Below are 19,640 nucleotides of genomic sequence, written 5' to 3'. Positions count from 1 at the left end.
CCCACATAGATTTTCATAATTTTTGTTATTAGATAAACACACACGGAGGGGCGGGGCGGGGCGGTGCGGGGGGAGGACTAGTAAAATTAGCAGCTGGGGCTCGGGTTGGATAATTTGTTGGCCGGGGTCATCTGGTTGCATATTTTATTGGCATTTGCCACCACCGCCAGCACGAAATTTGCTGACGACTATCCAAATCCTCCCCACTGCCCCCACTCCATGTGCTGTGCTGTGGCCCACTCGCCCCCACCGTTCATTGTCGCCTCATTCTGACCTCGATTTAACGATTTTGCTTTGTCATTTGGTAGTTTAATTATGTGCATGGAAATTTATGTGCGACTCCTTGACTTTAAATGAACTGTAAGGACCAATGGCAAATCCTTTTCTGCCGCCAGCTGTTCCACACACAAGCAGCCAGCAGCCAGCCCCGACCTTGGACCCAGACTTCAGTCCTTGGACCTTACTTTCAGTTATTTATGTGCGAGTCGAGTCTGATAATACACAGAGAAAACAGGCAGAAAAAGGCAGAGAGAGCGAGAGAGTGGGAGGGAGTGGGGGAAAGGGTTGGTTCTCGGGGCGGCTGATTAAATTTTGTATTAGCTCAATAAATTTTGCAATAGAGCAAAAGAAAGCATAAAAAATGTCCAGCGAAACGCAAATGGACGGGCCCCACTGGCCGTTGTCATATTTCAGGCAGCAGCCAGAGGCTCGAGGGCCAAAGCGAAGCCTGTGTGGTGTGTCAATGTGGTTTGTGGCCATAATTTGTGCCCAGCACTTGGCAGCACAGAGAGTAGAGCTGTGCAGAGTGCCGCTGAGTACCAAGAGGCAGTCTAAGCAGCCAAAGATGGACTTGAAAAGGTGAAAGGCAAACCCGCAGCAAGCAAAGCCAACAGGCTGCTTGCTACACATAAATATTAGGCATAATTTGAGAGGAAACTCAGCGCCTTCGAGGCTCTGCCACGAGTCGTCTTGTGCCTGTTTGCTTGCCTCTAATCCAGTCCTTTTCCTTTCAATTTGCAAACTGTCTCCCAATTGCATTTCACTCCTCCGTTTGCTACGTTTTTACAGCGCGTTGTCGCTGATTTTATTTATCGCCTTGGACTGAACATTAATCACAGCTCGAAAGGGTGAGGCGCACTCCAATTTGAGGATGTGGCAACGGAACTGCCAACGGCATGAGTGAGTGCTGGTGCTCCAATGGCCGATGCCCAATGCCAAACTCAGGCAGTGGCCACTGTTGGCCTCGCGTTAATTACGCGACTTTTGCTGCGGTCGCCTATTTGCTGATTGCATGACAGCATCAACGTTCAACGTTCAACGTTCGCCGCGGCACGCACGACTTGTCCGCCCTGCTCCTGGCCCCTGGCCCCTGGCTCCTGCCTGAACCCGAGCCTCAACTCAGCTCATCCTGCGCTGTGCTGTCGAGTTAGTCACGCCAATTTTATTGCATTCCTGTTTTCAGTTTCAGTTTCTGGCTCGTCTTCTCGCCCTCCCTCTCCACAGTTGCTGTGTTTCTCTTTTCTGTTTGTGTCTAGGGGGCGTGTCCCAGTGCCCCGCCCATTCATGGCTATCAGTCGCAACAATGGCGATGGCAGCTTTCGGATTTCAAGCGGAACAATTAAGTTAACGATCTGCGGACGAGCGAGAGCGGCCAAAGCGGCAAAGAGCAAAGTGCGCCTACAACGATGGTCAAGCTTAGGAGAGTCTGTGGGGCGGTCTGTGGGGGTGTGTGTGGGGTGCACCATTCAAGTGGTTCCCTGGCAAGTGGGGAACTGCGACTGCCGAGTGGATGTCCTGGGAACGTGTTAAGCTGGCCACATTCGCAGAGCCGGCCACTGGACACGAACTCTGCAGAACTGTTGGCGACAATTGCACGTCCGAACGGGCGAGCCTCCACTTGCTCCCTCCTCCACCGCCACACGCCTGGCCTGCCCGGTGGCTTTAAGTCTTTAAGTGGCGCTCATCCGCTGCCGCTGCAGGCGGTCCTGCAATTAGCCCAAAAACTGATTAAGTGAATAGGCCAACTAATGTGGCCAAGAAGGAAGCGAAAAACCCAATGAAAAAGCAGAAGCGAAAGCAAAAGCAAATCCAATGCAAATGTCCCAAAAGCTGAATGGAAATTTTCGGTGTGTTTGTGCTTGTGTTTTCCGCTTTTCCCCCTTTTCCACACTTCGAAAGTAAACAAAGTTTTAATTTCCTTCAATGATTTTCTCTGGGCAAAACGTCCAGCGGAGGGCTGAGAGTCGGGTCCGAGCATCATAATCAAGTTAGATAAATCTAAATCCTTTGCGATAAGCGGCCAAAGAATAGACCCGTGCCCCATGAAGCACTCCTCCAACGTCTCCATCAAAGTTGCTACGTCTGCTGCAAGGCTAAATGGGTTTGCCGTAGGGTGGCATGGAGCTGGAGCTGGCACTGGCACAGGCTCTGGCTACGAATTAGAGTGCCACAGTCGGGACGAGTGAATAGAATTTGTAATTTCCGTTTCTCGTTTTGTATGCTAAGCAAACCAGCAGCACACCCCACGCCCTGCAGCCTCACACACACACACACACACACTTAAAGCAGCTCTTCACAATGAAATTGTAGCCGAAAAACTGATGTTTGGCAGTGCACTGCAGCCAAGCGGTTCAAGCAGTGGCCTTCAAGCAGTTCAATTGCTTGGCGAAAAGAAATGGCCACAGGCGGAACGAAATGGGAATGGAATTTGCAACTTTTGCCACTGCCTTGCCCAATATTTGCTGTTGCATTTAAGGATGAGAGCGAGCGAGAGACTTTAAAGTGATTTCCCAACTGGCAGAAATATTTATCCGCTGCTGCTGCTGCTGCGGCTGCTGCCTTCCCTCTGCTTATTTTTCTTACTGACTACACCTGGCGGCGGCCACTACCTACCAGCGGTGCGTGCTGACACTTTCGTCGTTTCCTTCGCCGTCGCCAGGCCACATGGCCGAGCAGCTGCAGCAGTCGGGCCGCCAGTTGGCGGACCTGGCGCCACTCCACACAACTGGCGGCGGCTATGAGGAACATGGAGTTGATGCTGAGCGCCAGCGAGGCAGCGGAGCTGCCCAAGTTGCCCTTTGTCAGCTGATCGGAGCAGCGGCCAATCGAGTCAATGTCCAGCTCGCTCATCACGCGGCCGTTCACCTCCAGCGGCGAGATGCAAAAGTTCTTCTGCAGGAAATCGCTCAGATTGTGGGCGCCCTCGGCCAGGGGGCCGTCCAGCAGGGTGTGTATGTGGCAGCCGCAGGGGAAATGATTGTTCATCAGCTGCAGGTGGTCGACACCGTCGACGATGATGGCGTTGGGATCGGGTGTCTCCAGCACGTGATTGCCGTAGAATTTCAGGTGCTTGATGGCCGCCGTGCTGGTGAAGTTGAGCTCCTCGATGGAGTCGATTTTATTGTTCAGAATCTGCAGCGTCTCCACCTGGGTGAGGCCCGTGAAGGCGTCCGCACAGATGACACCCAAGTCGGACTCCTGCAGCGTCAGCAGCAGCACATTGGACAGCCCCCGGAAGGTGAACGGAGCGATCTCCTTGAGGTCCATGTAGGCCAGCTTGAGCAGCCCGACGGCATCCATGCCGAAGAAGGCATCCTGCTCGATGCTCCTGATGCCCGACGGCAGTATCAAGTGGCCCACATTCGTGAGGCTGGAGAAGGCCGAGCTGTCGATGCGTATCAGCGGGTTATTCGTCAGCAGGATCAGCTTGATGTTCGATGTGCCCGCAAAGGCATTGCCCTCGATCCGCTGTATTTGATTGTGGCTGAGCAGAATCGTGGACAAATTCTGCAGTCCGGCAAAGGCGAACTGGGCCACAGTCTGCAGCGGTGTATACTGTATCGAGAGCTCCTTGAGCCGCGGCAGTCCGCGGAAGGCAAACTGCTTGATGCGCGTAATATTGTTGCCATCCAGCGAGAGCTTCTTGAGCGCCCGCAGTCCGGCGAACGAGTCCGGCTTGATGATGGGAAAATTGTTCTTGGTCAGCGCCAGATTCTCCACCGTCGCCGGCAGCTGGCGCAGCGGTATCTGCTCGAGGCCGCCCGTGTTACACAGCACCTGCGGAAAGAAAGTGGCGAAAAGAAAGTACATTCAGTTGGAAAGTTCTATGATTTTTTGTAGATTTTTATGCTTAGATTTGAGCACCTTTTGGCCTGTTTTTGAGCTGATATTTTGAGGGAGTATTTCAAGTAAATTTAATTCGTTTTATTTGGCCACAACTTGGGGCAGTTTCCACAATTTTCTATACATTATTTGGGGCAGAAAGAGCTGGAAAAATTGGAAGACTTTCTTTGGATATTTGGAGCGTGTTCAACATCAATTTATTAGCCACTGATTAGCCATTTTTCAATGGTTTTTTAACCAATTTTTAATTGATTAAAATGTGATTTAAATTTACAAACAAACTTCTTTTGATAAACTCTATTTAAGTCCCAAAATTGTCCACATTTAGTGCCCGCTTTTGGTTGCTTTTTGTTGCATTTTTCAATGCAGTTTAGTTGGGAAATTTTTCAATTTTTTCGACTTTTGTTCCTGCTGCAGGGAATCTGCCAGCTTGGCCAATCTCTTTTTTATGATTTACACTTTTTGTATGTGTTTTCTTTTGCAACTTTAGCAGCAAAAACCATCACTAAAGTTAGTTTATTTTGTTAATTTCTTGTACACCATTTTTGTGTTGCATTTGCCAAAAAATTCCATTAGTTCTGTGAACCTTGTCCTTGTCCCTATTCCAGCTCTGAGCTCATGCTCCTCGCTCTCTCTTTTTCTTTGTTGTTGATTTTTCTCATTCCCGCCCCTGCCCCTGCCCCATCTATCTCCACTATGTCTGCGTCGGACTCATCAAAGGTTTTGGTTCTTAATCAGTTTTTGGCTTGCTTTATGACATGTACACCGCCCGCCCTCCCGCCAACCGCTCCCCTTGGCCAATGGACAGCGGACAGCGGACAGCAGTAGGGCAATCAGCAGCGGGATTCATGGGGGATGACAGGGGGCAGGGGTATGATGCTGCTGGTTTGATGGGTGGCGCGAAAATTGAATTTGTGGCTTTATTGCTGAAAATAAAATTAAATCGAATTCTTTTTCTACGTCGCTGGAGGAGCGAAAGCAGCCGACTACCGTCTAGCATTGTTTTGTTGTCCATTTTGGCCGTCTTGTTCTTGGCCATTCCGCTTTGGTGGGGCCTTCATTTTTTATAACTATTATGTGCTGATGTGTGCGTTTCCCCAAGCCCAAGCCCCGGCCCAGGCCCAAGCCTGCCGTCTGTCTGTCTGTCTGTCCTCTTTGTGTCGCAACAGCCAAGGGTCTCTCCCCATCTCTCACTCTCTGTCTGTGTCTGAGGCCCCATCTTTGGGGGGAAACAGTGCATAACTGTCTATCGCTTGTCACGTTGCTCAGTCCCCTGATGGCCTTACGGAGTGCCTTGCCTTGGCTTGCCTTACCTGTTCTTACATCAGCCCCAACCCGAATCCTCCCCCCTCTCTCGCTCAGCCGCACCTTGGTGCTGCACTTCTTGCGCGACGTTTACACAATTTTCATACGCTTCACCTTTTTAAATGAACGAATTAAAAGTTTCCTTTCTTTCCCGTTCGCTTTTCACTTCTGCGACTGACTTCTGTGACTCTCTGCCGCTTACACTTCTGCTCCTGCTCCTGCTCCTGCCCCGTCCCCGTCCCTGTGCTGTTTTTTATATATATTTCATTTTATTTATTTGTTGTTGCTGCATTGTTGCTACTGTTCCATTACGTTCTGGTTCTGGTTCTGGTTCTGATTCTGGCTTTGGTTGGGTTTGAGTTCTGTTCCTTTTCGAGGGTTTCTTAAGGTTCTTGTCCATGGCCTGTTCCGGTTTTAGTTCTCTGTCATTTACCAGGACTCTATGGGGTTTGCATCTGTTCTGATTTTCTGCTGCTCGGCTGTTCGGTGAAGGCTTCTCTTTTCTTCTCTTTCGGACGGCGGGGGAACTCTATTCTGGCACTGGTTTTCGGTCCTGTTTCGGTTGCGTTGTTCGATTTAATGAAATTTCATTTCCATGCATTTTGCAGTTGCGAGGCCAAGCGGCGACACGGTTAAAAAGTCTATTGTTCGCTGAACTTTAACCGGCTGCTGGTTGCTGGCTGGGACTGCGAGTGACCCAAAAAAGTATGCTACACTTTTGTTACCTTTCCTTTTTTGCCTTCTTTTTTCTTTGGCATGGTGAGAGAGAGAGAGAGAGAGATGTGGGGGGTAGGAACTGAACTAATTTCGCATCTTAAATACAGTTAACTGTAGCGAAAGGATACGGAGACCTCTGGCCTGAACTCATTCCGACGGCCTGCTACGCGCCTGAGAGGGCTCCGAGTGAAGCGGCACAAAGAGAGTGGGAGAGAGAGAGAAGAGGAAGGGTGAGAGGAAGAGAGCTGAGTAAATCATTGCATTGTCCATAATCTGGAATAATGAAATCACTTAAGTTCTCAATTTGGTAAAAATGACGATGGCAACGTTCCCACTGGTAATAAGGATGCGCATTAAGCGTGCTCCAAGCCCCTCGTGGGACACAATTGAATACTGCCATGGCAGAGGCGCAGACACAAAGGCTGTGAGAATGGGCGGGGAATGGAGGAATGAAGCAATGGGCATGGGCATGGGCATGGGCATGCAATGGTTGATGCTGGGGAATGCGAATGTAACAAGTGGAGGAGTGTGGCGTGTGACGGTGGCAAGGCATGGAAAGGCATTTCAAATCCACACAGCTGCCCAGGATGAGTAGCAGGAGTAGAGCAAGGGAAATGGCACTCGAAGAAACAAAAGAAAAATAACCATTTCCCTGCATTTTCGATTTAATTTTTGTGCTCATCACTGGAATGGGTTGGGGATGGAGCCGGAGCTGTAGCTGTAGCTGGAGCCGGAGCAGCTGTGGCCATTGCCTGACCACCGACTCCCTAGAGATCTTCTGTGCCTTTGAGTCGAATGCCGCTGATGATGATGATGGTTCTGCATACAACTGCACAACGAAACTAAACCCACTCCTGCGACTTTACAGTGGTGCGCAGTGCGTTTGCCAACACTGGCGCGAGTTCTGTGTTGAATAATTGTTAATTGAGGGAGTTAGCTAAACAAATCTATAGCGAGAATCATTAGGGACAGGGGACAATCTCACCCACAAATAAATAAATGAATATTTGGGGAAAACCCACGATAGGCACTTGTGGCATAAATATATCAAAATTGCTTAAGACTATTGCTAGAAACTATTTATGTGCTTTCAGTAGTGCTGTTCGCAGCCGTAAGCCCTCAATGGATCGCAGTCCTCATGGGTACGAACACATTTTCATAGCCATGCGAACCAGTGTGCCAGTTTTGGGCTTAGCGGGCAACACGCACCACTGCAGTACAAGTAGATTGTTAAGCTTACTTGAGTCTGGGACAAGCAGATGCACTCGGCTGGGCATGATTTGGATGTTTCGGTGTATTGCGAGTTCCACAGGCAGACGACAACGGAGAGCGCAATTATGAGCAGCAGCCAGGAATTGCACATTTCACGTTCTTGCTGACACGACAGTTTGGCGGCGTAATTGAGCTCGATTCTCTCTTGTCCGGCTGCTGCTCTTCTCGTTTTCCCGTTCTCCTGCTCCGACTACGACTGGATGGGGTGATGCTGCTGCTGCTGCTGTCGCTGTCGCTGTCGCTGCCTCCCTCCTTCTTCTTGCTTTGGCTGCTGCTGCTTGTACCGTTGCTTCACGTTTTGCAGCAGGCCAAATGTATGATTCACCTTTTTCGCCTTCGCCTTCGCCTGCGCCTTTCGCTTGCCTGCGCTGCGCTGCACCGACCCTCCTTCTTCTTGTTGCGTGATTTCTTCCTCTCTTCGGCTGCTGCTTGCTGTTGCTGTTGTTGGCTCTGGTTCTGCTTCTGTTGCGCTGCGCTGCGCTGTTTCTGTCTTTTATTTTGTTTGTACTCTTCTTCGTTATTTATGTTTTTATATTGCGTTATTTCATTTGAACTTTCCCTCTGCTGCTGCTTATTTTATTTTTGTATTTCCTTTTTTATTATTATTATATATTCTTAAGCTTAATCATATTTATTTACGCTGCTTCTTCCGCGCTTTTACTGCTGCTGCTGCTGCTGCTGCTGTTGCCAGACATGCCGTTAGCTGTGGAAGAGAAAAAGAGTGCGGGAGAGAGTGATTGAGTGAGCGTGAGAGCGGGAGAGTGAGTAAAGAGGGGCAGGGCAGCTGTTAGCTAGCGCAATTGTTCGTTGCTGCGACACTTCAAAGCTATGACTTAATCGAACTAAACAGGAATGTACATATGTAAATATGTATGTACAAATGTAAATATGTATGTAAATATGTAAATATGTATGTACATATGTAAATATGTATGTACATATGTAAATATGTATGTACATATGTAAATATGTATGTATGTAAAAATGTAAATATGTATGTACTATGCATGCACATGTACAGTTAGCACTCGCTTGCATTTCCAACTTAAACTTTAATCATCCTCAACCCTCTTTTGATCCCTTATTATTATCAGATTGACTCTCGTGCCAAGCCTTACTGCTCTCTCTCTCTGCATTTCGGTCTGTTTTTTAAGTTGAATACAAATACCGCACGCCATGAACAGTTATCATCGTCCTTTATGGCAATCAAAGACAAACAGTGTCGAGTGGATAACTTTTTTGATAGCCAGCCAGTCAGTCAGGCACTTGGCATGTGTGTGTGTGTGTGCGTGTGTGTGTTCTGTCCATGTTCTTGCCACTTTTGAGTACTTACTGTACTCTGGCTGCAGTTGGCATTTGATTTCAGTTCAGTGTGTGTGCATGAGCCTTTTCTTTTTCCGGCGCATTTTCCATTTAAAGCCTTCGACATCTCCAACATTTATATCCCAGATTAAGACCGGTAACCGGAGTGACATAGCAGACAGAAAGAGAGAGAGAGAGAGAAAGCTCGGCCTGGGGGCCCGCATTGAGATGCTGCTGAAAGAGAGACGAAATTGAGCCTCGACTTGACTCAGCTGCTGCCCGCCTCCGGTTGTGTCTCCGGATCTGGCTTTGGCTTTGCCTCGGCCTCGGCCACTGCCTCCGGGCTTTGCCTCTGCCTCTGTCGCTGCCTCCGTCGCTGTCGCTGTCGCTGCTTCTGTCTCTGTTTACGGCTCTGCGGCTCAGCCTTCACCTCCTTCGCTTGACTCTGGCGAGGCCTGCTGTCTCTGCTCTCCAAATAGCTGCTTGTTAATCATTTATAATAAATAATGCTCAGGTAGGAGTTAAGTTGCAGCTGCAACAACAGCAGGCTTCGGGCAACAGACTGTGGCAGCAACAGCAACAGCAACAAGGATGAACAAAGCCAAAGCAATATAATAACTAAAATTACTCTAAAGAGAATTTCCAATGAGGCAATGTCGCTTGCACTTGCCACTGCCACTGCCATTGCCATTGCCATTGCCAGATGTAGATGATGAGGGGGAAGGGCTGAGGGTTGCAGTTGGAGCTTGGAGCTTGCAGGAGAGTGAACAGAGTTGACACAGCCTGTTTGAAATGTTTAAATGCACAAATCAAATATGCAAGCAGTCCGAACACGAAAGCTGCCCAGAACGGCATAGCACCTGATGTTGCCACACTCTGGCGCAAGCCCCTGCCACCGATCCATGTCTAAATCCTTGCCAGTAGCAGCAGCAGCAGCAGCAGCAGCAGCAACGCAGCTTCGGCTCTTAATTGGACACCGAGGAAGGCAGAAAGGAGTGGCCAGAGCCTTTAGCCTGTATATTGCCTTCAGGCGGCAGTGGGTGTCGCATCAGCACAATAATACTCGTAAATAAGCGCAGGCATAAATGCGTGACATTATAATTGGAAACCAACAAAGCAGCAGGAACAGGTTAAATGTGGGAGCAGGACACAGGACACAGCAGCAGCTAGAACGAGACACAGAGAGGCGAGAAGCGAGAGGCGAGAGGCGAGCAGCGACAGACGAGTGGAGCGAAGCGAGAGGCGACAGACGAGAGGCGACAGACGAGAGGCGAGCAGCGACAGACGAGAGCCTAATGCAATTCAAAGATGCATTTGTTTGACACGTGGGCAGGCCTAAGCATTAGAGTCGTGTAGGTAGGGATTTTGCCAAAATATCCTTAATATTCCTTAAGGCAGCGAGACAGAGAGGGAGAGAGGTTTAAACAGCTGGCAATGGAGACAGGCAGAGCAATGCAGAAATCATTGAAGTAAATGCATGTACAATCCATATAGAAGTGTAGGTGGCACATGGCACTTGTCAGTCGGATAAGAATCCGCGAATCGCTCACAGTCCACACAGAGTACGAGTCTATGTGCCCCCCAAGCAATCGCATTACTGGCTCCCTCCCATCCACTGCCAGCTAAAAAGGATAAAAGCAAAATAACAAATGCCGGCACAAACTCAAATAATGCACAGACAATTGTGTAACCAATAAGAGAACCAGACACAGAGCCAGAGACAGAGCTGGAGCTGGAGCTGGAGCCAGAGTTCCGACTAGGAGCAGCACCAGGACTAGCACTGGGACATGTGTTCTGTCTGGTGGAAGTCTGAGTGTGAGTGGGGAAGAATCAGGACAATGCCAAAAGGAATCTCAAATGTGGCACGAAGATACAGAGATGTAAGCAACGTTGGGGGGCACCTTGTGAGTCTGGGCTTAGCATCCCACTTGAGTGAGGAACCCGGGCATCATTGGATTCGAATAAACATGTGGCATAGTCTCTCTCTCTCTCTCTCTCTCTCTGTCTCTCTCTGGACGGGGCATCGCCCTGCCGCAGCTAATCAATCAATTTTATTAAGCATTTTATTGAATTAACACAGGGGAGGAGTCCGAGCCACAGTCCAAGCCACAGCCTCAGCCTCAGACGAACAAAAGAGTAGAGCCCTGAGCCCAAACAAGGGCAACATACGATGGCTTCTAATATTGGCATTGGATGGTGAGTGGATTGGCAATGGATTGTGGGACAGGGACCTGGGACCAGGGACTCAGGCAATGGAAACCCAACCCGTTGTTCGTTATTTGCCCAGTCTGTTTTGACTTGTGTGCAATCCTTTAAGCCCTTATTAGAGCCAATTAAGAGGATAAGTTTCCTTGCCAAGACAGAGAGCAAAAAGAAACAACATTTTAGACAGCAACTAAAACGATGAAAAGAGGGAAAACAAGAGGGAAAAAGGGTAAACAATAGTGTGGAGACCAACGGGCTTCGATCGCTTTTGGTTGCTCTAAAAATGCTCATGGGGAATATTTCCATTAAATAATATTTCGAATATATTTCCGCTATAATTCTGCAATATTTGCCCAATGTTTCACCAATATTTCTACAAAATAAAGACAATATTTTTATAGTCTTTCTAAAATTCTGCTACAATTCTTCTTCCTCAAAATACATAAAAAAAAATATTTCCACAATATTTCTGCAACAGGTATGCAATATTTCCACAATATATCCAAATTATTTCTTACATTTTTCTACAACATTTCAACAATATGTCAACAATCTTTCTACAATATTTCCACAATTAATCCAAAAAAATTCCACAATACTTGCACTTTATTTCCACGAAATTTCTACAACATTTCAACAATATTTCACCAATATTTGTTTAATATTTCAACAAATATTTGCCCAATGTTTCCACAGTATTTCTAAAATATTTCTAAAATTCTTCTACAATATTTACACAATATATACAAAATATTTCTACAATCTTTCTGCAATATTTCCAAAATATTTCTAGAATTGTTCTACAATATTTCAACAATATGTCCACAATCTTTCTGCAACATTTCTAGAATCTTTCTACAATATATCCAAAATATTTCTAAAAATGTTCTACAATATTTCCAAAATAAATCCATAAGAAATTCCACAGAACTTCCACTAAACTTCTACAACATTTCAACAACATTTCACCACTGTTTGTTCAATATTTCAACAATATGCTCTCTATCGTTTTATATTTATATGGTCCGAGTGCAAGCCAACTCAGGAAACTAAGACAAAAACTGAGCAAACAATGAAAAGTACACAAAAAAATAACAAAAGATTTCAATAAATAAATAAATGCCACTTCAATGTTGCATAAATCTTGAATATGCATGAGAATGTGTTTCCTTTTCGATGCCTTTTGCTCTGATTGTTCCCTGGCAATGGCCATTTAATTCGTTTTTAGACTCTTTAATGATCATCCGCTCCGTGCGGTTAATGGACTCGATTTTCTTGCAATTCCTTGGCAGTCGTCTGGCAGCCGAAACAATTTTACAATTGGCGTTTGCCCAATGCTCGGCTAATCCCTTAAGCCTTAAATGTGAAACTATTGCGAAATCACAAAGCAAATGGCAAAGAAAACAAATGCTCCTACGTATACGTAATATAAAATGTTTCTCCAAAGGATGGGGGGGTGGTATATGGGGTTTAAGTGATATAAAGCAGCCAGTAAATATAATTATTTTGCCACGCAGGACACACAGGACATGGCTGGGTATTGTCCTGCTGCCACCTGGCCGAAGATAATTTCTAAAATCACAAAAAGAACACATGCCACGAGGGGCAGTTGGGTGGCGGCCATCAGTCAGTCTGTGGCATGGGTTGTGGGCGGCAGCTCTTTAAATTTCACTTCATTAATGATAGACTCAAAGCTGGGAACCAGATCAGCAGAGCCTGAGCACTGCCAGCCCCTTAATTTAATTGCAACTTTTGGCCCTTTGCCCAGTGACCAGCACAGCAGTGGGTCCAGTCCAGTCCCTGTGCAGGCCCGGTTCCTGTTTGCCCAGCCTGGCTCCATGGCTATGTGCATTCCTTATCTTTTCACCCAAATGCCTGTGCAGAATGTCACTAATCAAATAATGAAATGTTTGTCAACAGAGAGAGAGGGCAGCAGCAGCAGCAGCAGCAGCAGCAGCAGCAGCAGCAATGAGCGAGCAATGATGATGGCCAGAGATTGATAAGCCACAGGGGCAGTGGGCGCTGTCACTGGACTACTGGCTGCAGTAAATATTGAGTCGAGAACTTGCACTTAATTACACATCACCTGAGACGGGGACAGCCTTAAGCAGTTGCATGCAAAAATAACACAGGGAAACGACACCAAGCAGCCCTGTTGTTTGCCTGTCAACGGAGTAACGGACCCCCAAAACTCAGCACGGGATCAGCTCTGCCCTGACTTTTGTGTAGAGCAAATTGTCGCAGGGAAATTTCAGTTACCAAACAGCTTCCAACGATTGCACAGCCTAAAAATTTCCAAATATCCAGCTCCCAAAAGCGAGAAAAAAAATATTTTTTACAGTGTGAAAAAAAATGTCCAAGTTTATTTCAAAATTCCGTCAGCTACAGGCGCGCACTTTGAGCCGCGAGTGTTGCTATGAGAATTTGCGCGTCACAAAATTCGGCTGGGACGCGACCATCTGCGCGGTGAATCCTAAATTTGTGGCCATCATTGTGGAGTCGGTGGGCGGTGGCTCGTTTGTGGTCACACCCTGCGCCCGTGTGGGTCCCCTGCCCATGGACTATCCGACAGTGAGCGGACATGGCGGCTGGGTGCTGGACATTGCCTGGAGTCCGCACAACGATAACATTATTGCCTCGGGCTCCACCGATGGTGTGGCACGTGTCTGGGCCATACCCGATGCCGGACTGTCTGAGCCACTCGAGCGGGCTGTCGTTGATTTGAAATTTCACAAAGGACGCTGCTGCCTCGTGCTGTGGCATCCGTCGGCCCTCAATGTGCTGGTCACCGGCGGCTCGGACAATCAGCTGGCCATCTGGAATGTGGGCACGGGACAGGTCCTCAAGCTGCTGGACGCGCACCCGGCCCTGGTGTACAGTGCGTGCTTCAATTGGAATGGATCCCAGCTGGTGACCAGCTGCCGTGACACAATGCTGCGTGTCCTCGAGCCACGCACGGGCCAGCTGCTCGGCTCGGCGGTGTGCCACGAGGGCGCGCGTCCCACACGCGTAATTGTGCTGCGCCAGGGATTGATCTTCACCACCGGGTACAGTCGCAGCATGCAGCGCCAGTACTCGCTGCGTTCGCTGCAGCAGCTGGAGCCACCCCTGGCCCTGGTCGATGTGGACTCGCAGATTGGATTGCTCTTTCCCATCTATGATGCGGACACAAGTCTGCTGTTTCTGTGCGGACGCGGGGATAACATTTTGCGTTGCTATGAGGTGAGTATAAGCTGCGGGACTGTACCGCAGCACAACTGTACCTCCGCCACACGTTACACAGGTAACGGACAAGCCGCCGTTTCTGCACTACATCAACACAATCGCCTCGAAGGAGTCGCAGCGTGGCGTCTGCCTGATGCCCAAACGTGGCTGCAACTTGCCGAACGGGGAGCTGGGAAAGATCTTTCGCCTGAATAGCAAAGGTGTCTGCGAGATTATGTCGTTGACGATGCCGAACGAGCTGCCAGAGCAGCTGTTTGCGGCCACCCCAGCCATTACAGCCGTCGAGTGGTTCAGCGGACAGAATGCTGAACCCAAAATGTGTGCCCCCAAGGCCAACACTGGCACTAGCCCAAAGGCGCTGCTCCCACCTGAGGCGAAGGAGCAGCAGGAGCGGCAGGAGCAGCAGGCACAGGAGCAGCTGCTGGACTCCGAGGAGCAAGACTTGGTTGCCCATGCACTATGGTCCAGACGACAACTTTTATTGGCCAAAAAGAAATTGTTAGAAGTTAAAAACAAGACGTGGTTTCAGGATCCCTGCATTAGAAAAAGAGTGACCCTCAAAGTTTCTATGCCATGTGACACTCCTGATGGACCCTTGATCACTTCGCTGGGCGCCACTCAAGGTGAGGAGCAGGCGGCTGTCGCGGAGGTTCCTGTCGAGGAAAACCAATGAGTGGCTGCCATGCTGCACATTCTTTCATATATTTTGTGTTGAATTGTTTTATTTATGTTTAAGCAAATTGCAATTTTGCTTGCTAATTGGCTGCCCGTGTTGTCTGCTTTGTATTCCGATTTTTGCCAACGTCCAGCGTTGACTTTGATCAATTTGTCTGCGGCCTTTTTGCTGCTTGAGTTATTGGCCAAAAGGTCAAAGATGGCATTCGGCAAGGGTAAGGCACAAGGAGCAGGTTGAAGGCTGCTTGGCCGCTCGCTCCGATCGCATAATTCAATCGTTTAGTCAACTAATCAATCATTCAAGTGAATCATTAATTAATTCAACATCAAGCATTTAGCTTTGACCCCCCGCCTCAACCCCAAGCCAAGCCACAGCTTCAACCTGCAAGGAAAAACTCCCGGGGGGTGTGGCAGAGTCAGGGGGGGAACTGTATCCTTGCTTGTAATTAACTGTTATTTAATACGATTTTGCTTGATTTTGTGGGTTTTTGTTGAGCAACAAAACTCCCCAGAAGGGGAGCTGCAAAGGGTGGCTGCGGTTGCACCCAGCCAAAGAGCCAAAGAGCCAGCAAGCAGCTGCCAGGAACTGCTACAGAGGCAGAGCCAGAGCCAGAGCCAGAACTATAGCCACTAAGCAGCCTCAGCAACAGCCACACAACCCCTCAACCCCCACAGCTTCCTGCCCAAACCCAAACCCAGACCCAAAGCCAATCCTCTGCTTGGGGCCTCCATTTGGAGCTGCGATTTAATTTGCCAAAACTTCTTGACGCCTTCGTTTTTGTGTTCTCATCATTTGTTTGCCCTTTCTGCCTCCTGCCTCCTGCCCTGCTGCCCTGCTGCCTGCCTGTTTGCCAATGATAAATGTTTGCCTATGCCGATGCTCGTTAATGATGACACTTCTTGTTGTCAACTCGATGGCGTCACTTGGTGATTTGTCAACCAAAGAGGGGAAGTGGCACAGTGGGACAGTGGGGGGCTGGACAGGTGACAGCCAAGAGGCCAGGAGGTTGCTGGTCAATGTCTGATTAAGTGATCCGAAACGGGTAATGTTTATGTGAAAGTTTTGACCCAAACAAAATGAGGATCAAGGCAGCTACTCGCTGAAGCTAGAGAGCAACACTCGCTGAAGCTGGAGCACAACACTCGTTGCAGCTTGGAGCACAACAACACTCGCTGAAGCTTTGAGCACAACACTCGCTGAAGCATGGATCAGCACTCGCTGAAGCTGGAGCACAACACTCGCTGAAGCTGGAGCACAACACTCGCTGCAGCTTGGAACAGAACACTCGCTGAAGCATGGATCAACACTCGCTGAACCTGGAGCACACAACACTCGCTGAAGCCAGCATGAGGACCGGCCACAAGGCACATCGATGACGCCTCACCTTTGCTCCCTCTTTGGCCCTCGCAGTCCCCCAAGCTGCTGGCTCGCAAAATCTCTCTCGCTACTAAGCCACCCCTCCAGCTGGCAGTGATGAAAACAGGTTATAAAAACATGTGTAACTCGACGACTTACAAGGATCACGCACTCCAGTGACACTTAATGCCGCCACGTTGGGTGCAGGGAGCGGGGAGCGGGGAGCAGGGAGCAGGCAGCAGGACTTGGGGCAAAATGTCAGCAACTAACACAGACAAACGCAATTAGCTTTTAGCCATCATAACATTATGAACGGCAGGCGACAGGCGACAGGCGACAGCCACGAAGTAGAAGGAAACGGCGGACTGAGGACTGAGGACTGGGGACTGAGCAGGATGCCGTCTGAATGCTAACTGCTAATGACAAGAATGTGGATGGCAGGGACGTAAGCCAGTAACTGAAACTGAAACTGAAACTAAGGCAGAGGAGGAGCAGCCAGGCAGCCCGGCAGCAGCCAGCCCAAGTCAATGAAGGAGCGAGAAAGGAGCGGAGGCAGAGGCAGAGGCTGGCTGCGGTTAGGATGAATGCCGGAGCTGGGCGCATTATGTTGATGTGATGGTGAGAGGCAGAAAGAAAAGGGCAGAGGGAGAGACTGAGTGTCTGAGGAGGAGGCATCGCTGCTGCTGCTGCTGCTGCTGCTGCTCACGGATGGCACGCGGCTGGCTGCCAACAATGCTGTTAACTTGTGTCGAGATTAAAATAAGGACACACCTCCCATCCCTCTCCCCTCCCCCCACACACACACACAGACAGCGTTCGACCCAGAGCCCGAAAGAGTCGCCCCTTCAGTGGCTCGACAGCCACATCCGGTTGGACGTGCGGCCCCCAGCCCCCAGCCCACAGTCCTCATGGAGTTGTCGCAGTCGTTGGAGTCCTTCATCCTCGCTGAGAGTTGACTCGCATGAGTTGTGAGCTGAAGCTTTGTTTATTACGAGCAATGGAGAACTGGCAATGGAAATGGGACTCGGAATGGCGGGGGGAATGGCTGCCTGGCTGTGTGGGGTGTAACCTTTGCCGTTGCCGTTGCCGTTGCCTTTGCCGTTGCCGTTGCCCTGGGTGGCTGCGTCTCATCATTCCGTTTGCAGTTTGGCTTCCTAAAAATTACTGCGTAAATGATGATATGAGATTTAGAACATTTTCTGCGGCATCATTCGACGGAAGCACGACACAGCCTGCCAACGGGGGCAAAGGGAAAGGGAAAGGGTAAGGCAGAGAAGGGACTGCCGACTGCCGACTGCGGACTGTGCTGGCTGCTGATGTTGTCGCCACCGGAAGGAAGTTATTTAACACATCCCCACACATGGCATGGGGGGTTTGAGGCAGAGGTTAGGGCTGGGGCTGGGGCTGGGTCTGGGGCTGGATTATGTAGTACGATAATCATATTACGATTACGTCGCGTAAAATTTGTTCCACTGCCAGGGAGCGAGAGTGAGGGAGAGTCGAGAGTGAGATTTAAGTGGAGAGTGACGGAATGTTATAGGGGGGACTGAGTTGAGGGACACATCAAATAATTAAACACACACGAGAGAAGCAGCTCAAACAAATAGTCAAATTCAAATGCTGACAGGCGAAGGCCAAGGCGGAAACGGACAAGGAAACTGCTGCTAAAATCCTCAAAGGACAAGGGCGGAGCCTTGGCCACCGGCACCGACACCGACTTGGATTGCTCTCAGGTATTGCTGCTGCTCCTTTTTCTGCTCATAATTGTTTCAATTGTGATTGTCTGTCGCCTGTGAAGCCTGTCACTCCAGCTCCAATCGTTGTCGACTTTGTGTCCTCTCTGCTGTCGCCCGTCTGCTCCGCGGATCGCTTAGCATTAATGTCTTTCATTTATTGTCATTGTTTTTTTGCTGCTTTTGCTGCTGCTGTGCGTGAGAAAAAAGCATTTGCATTTAAGCGTCGAATGGGGGAGGGAGTGGGAAGGGTTACGCCGTGGCTCCCGCTGGAGGTGTGGCTGTGGGGCAGAGATTTTGCCCGGATGATGATTTTTATTGCTCGTTTGTAGTAAATTTGGTGTGTAATTAGAGAGAGAGAGAAAGAGGGAGCGAAAAGGGTTGTTAAGTTCGTTAATGCGGCAAAGGATCTGTGAGGGAGCTTTGGAACCGGAATTGTGTGTGGCTGCTGAAGGTTAGCGAGGAGCGAGCGGAAGGCTTCAGACACAACAGAAAGCAGGAAGAAAGGAGCGCGGGACAGAGGCTGGGGGCACTGCAACAAAACCCCAAAACAGGGCAGCACGAAATGAAATGAAATTGCGGTGCAGCCAGAGCGGCTTCTGGGCTCGTAGTGCCAGCGCGGAAGGGGCGCCCTGGACTCAAGGCAAGTGGCAAATGGGAAGGCTGGGAAAGGGGAACACGGCTGAAAGTTGTGCTCCAAAGTGGTTGTGGGAAGCGCCGCTAAATGGAAGCCACCGAAAGTGTTCCACCCAAAGATCCAGCTTGCATTTGCGATAGCCAAATCGGAGCCTAAGTCTTTTGCCCAAACGCCCCGTCAGAGTGTGCCACTGGCCGGCGGCTGCTGTGCTGTGGTGTGGCATGCGTGAGGCTGGCAGGCACCACTTGCCCCAGATGAGAGTGATACAATGATAACGACACACAAAACACAGCCCGGCATGGGTTTGGGGCCGGGTTCTCGGGGTGGCAACTTCGTGGCTTTGCTGCCAGCGACCAAGCAAATACAATTTCAAATGTAACTTTGCTGCGGTAGTCACTGCCATGTGTGTGTGTGTGCTGTGTGTGTGTGTGTGGCACGCGGCTTGCGGCGTGTGACGAGGCTGCAGCTAGCAGCAGTCAGGAGGCAGCAGTCCGAGGGCAAAACTGGCACACAACTCGCACAATTGCGACTGCATCTCCGCGCCTTTAAGGTCACTGCAGCTGGCATCGAATTCAATAGAAGACCCCGTGCCACCTCCCCAATCGCAGTTGTCGTGGCGAAGCCCTTCAAGTACGCATTCGAAAACAAATTCAAAAAACTCAATGGACGGTCGACGTGGTCGTGGCAGCTGCAAGGAAATCAGCAGTGAGGAAAACGAGGAGCGGGAGCGGCAGCCACCGTCGGAAATGGCTCTGGCCACCAAAAGCGACCCAAGCGAAGGTGCCCAAGGAGTTGGAGCTGAAGGAGGAGCTGGAACCTTTAACTCTTTGTCAAATAAAAGTGCAGATGAGCAGATGGCAGATCGTGAAGACGAAGGTGAGGATGTTGCTTACAGTCCGCTGGCAGGCAATGCGGGGGGGGAGCAGCTGGGGCATTCGGGCTACTGCTGCGAGGAATCGCTCCCATTGTTGCCGCACGAGATGCGCTGCTGCTCCGAATCCTCCGACTGCGACTGCGACTGCGACATCAGCAAGGCGGCGTGCCAGAAGCTGGATGGCAGCCTCGAGTATGGCCTGCAGCATCCCTATCA

General features: G+C 49.6%; 2 protein-coding genes across 2 annotated transcripts; one reads left to right on the top strand and one right to left on the bottom strand.

Annotated features, from left to right (window-relative positions):
* Positions 1 to 2,865: 2,865 nt before the first annotated feature.
* Positions 2,866 to 7,641, bottom strand: LOC117903258 (chondroadherin). The gene is made up of 2 exons (XM_034815161.1): positions 7,385 to 7,641; positions 2,866 to 4,056 (listed from the first exon to the last, which is right to left on the bottom strand). Exons 1-2 carry the CDS (start codon positions 7,505 to 7,507, stop codon positions 2,866 to 2,868), a joined length of 1,314 nt encoding a protein of 437 aa, XP_034671052.1. The 5' UTR covers positions 7,508 to 7,641.
* A 5,634-nt stretch (positions 7,642 to 13,275) lies between these two features.
* Positions 13,276 to 14,821, top strand: LOC117903257 (coronin-6-like). Its single transcript, XM_034815160.1, has 2 exons — positions 13,276 to 14,145; positions 14,207 to 14,821. Exons 1-2 carry the CDS (start codon positions 13,276 to 13,278, stop codon positions 14,819 to 14,821), a joined length of 1,485 nt encoding a protein of 494 aa, XP_034671051.1.
* Positions 14,822 to 19,640: the final 4,819 nt, after the last annotated feature.

The sequence above is a fragment of the Drosophila subobscura genome, chromosome A (assembly GCF_008121235.1).
Source record: "Drosophila subobscura isolate 14011-0131.10 chromosome A, UCBerk_Dsub_1.0, whole genome shotgun sequence".
In the NCBI taxonomy this organism is placed as follows: Eukaryota; Metazoa; Arthropoda; class Insecta; order Diptera; family Drosophilidae; genus Drosophila; species Drosophila subobscura.
This window is presented reverse-complemented; position numbering and strand designations above follow the sequence as displayed.

Coding starts and splice junctions, on each gene's coding strand:
- LOC117903258 (XM_034815161.1), bottom strand. CDS start 7,507: ATGTGCAATTCCTGGCTGCTGCTCATAATTGCGCTCTCCGTTGTCGTC. Junction 4,057..7,384: donor TCTGCTTGTCCCAGACTCAA/GTAAGCTTAACA, acceptor TTCTTTCCGCAG/GTGCTGTGTAACACGGGCGG.
- LOC117903257 (XM_034815160.1), top strand. CDS start 13,276: ATGTCCAAGTTTATTTCAAAATTCCGTCAGCTACAGGCGCGCACTTTG. Junction 14,146..14,206: donor ACATTTTGCGTTGCTATGAG/GTGAGTATAAGC, acceptor CACGTTACACAG/GTAACGGACAAGCCGCCGTT.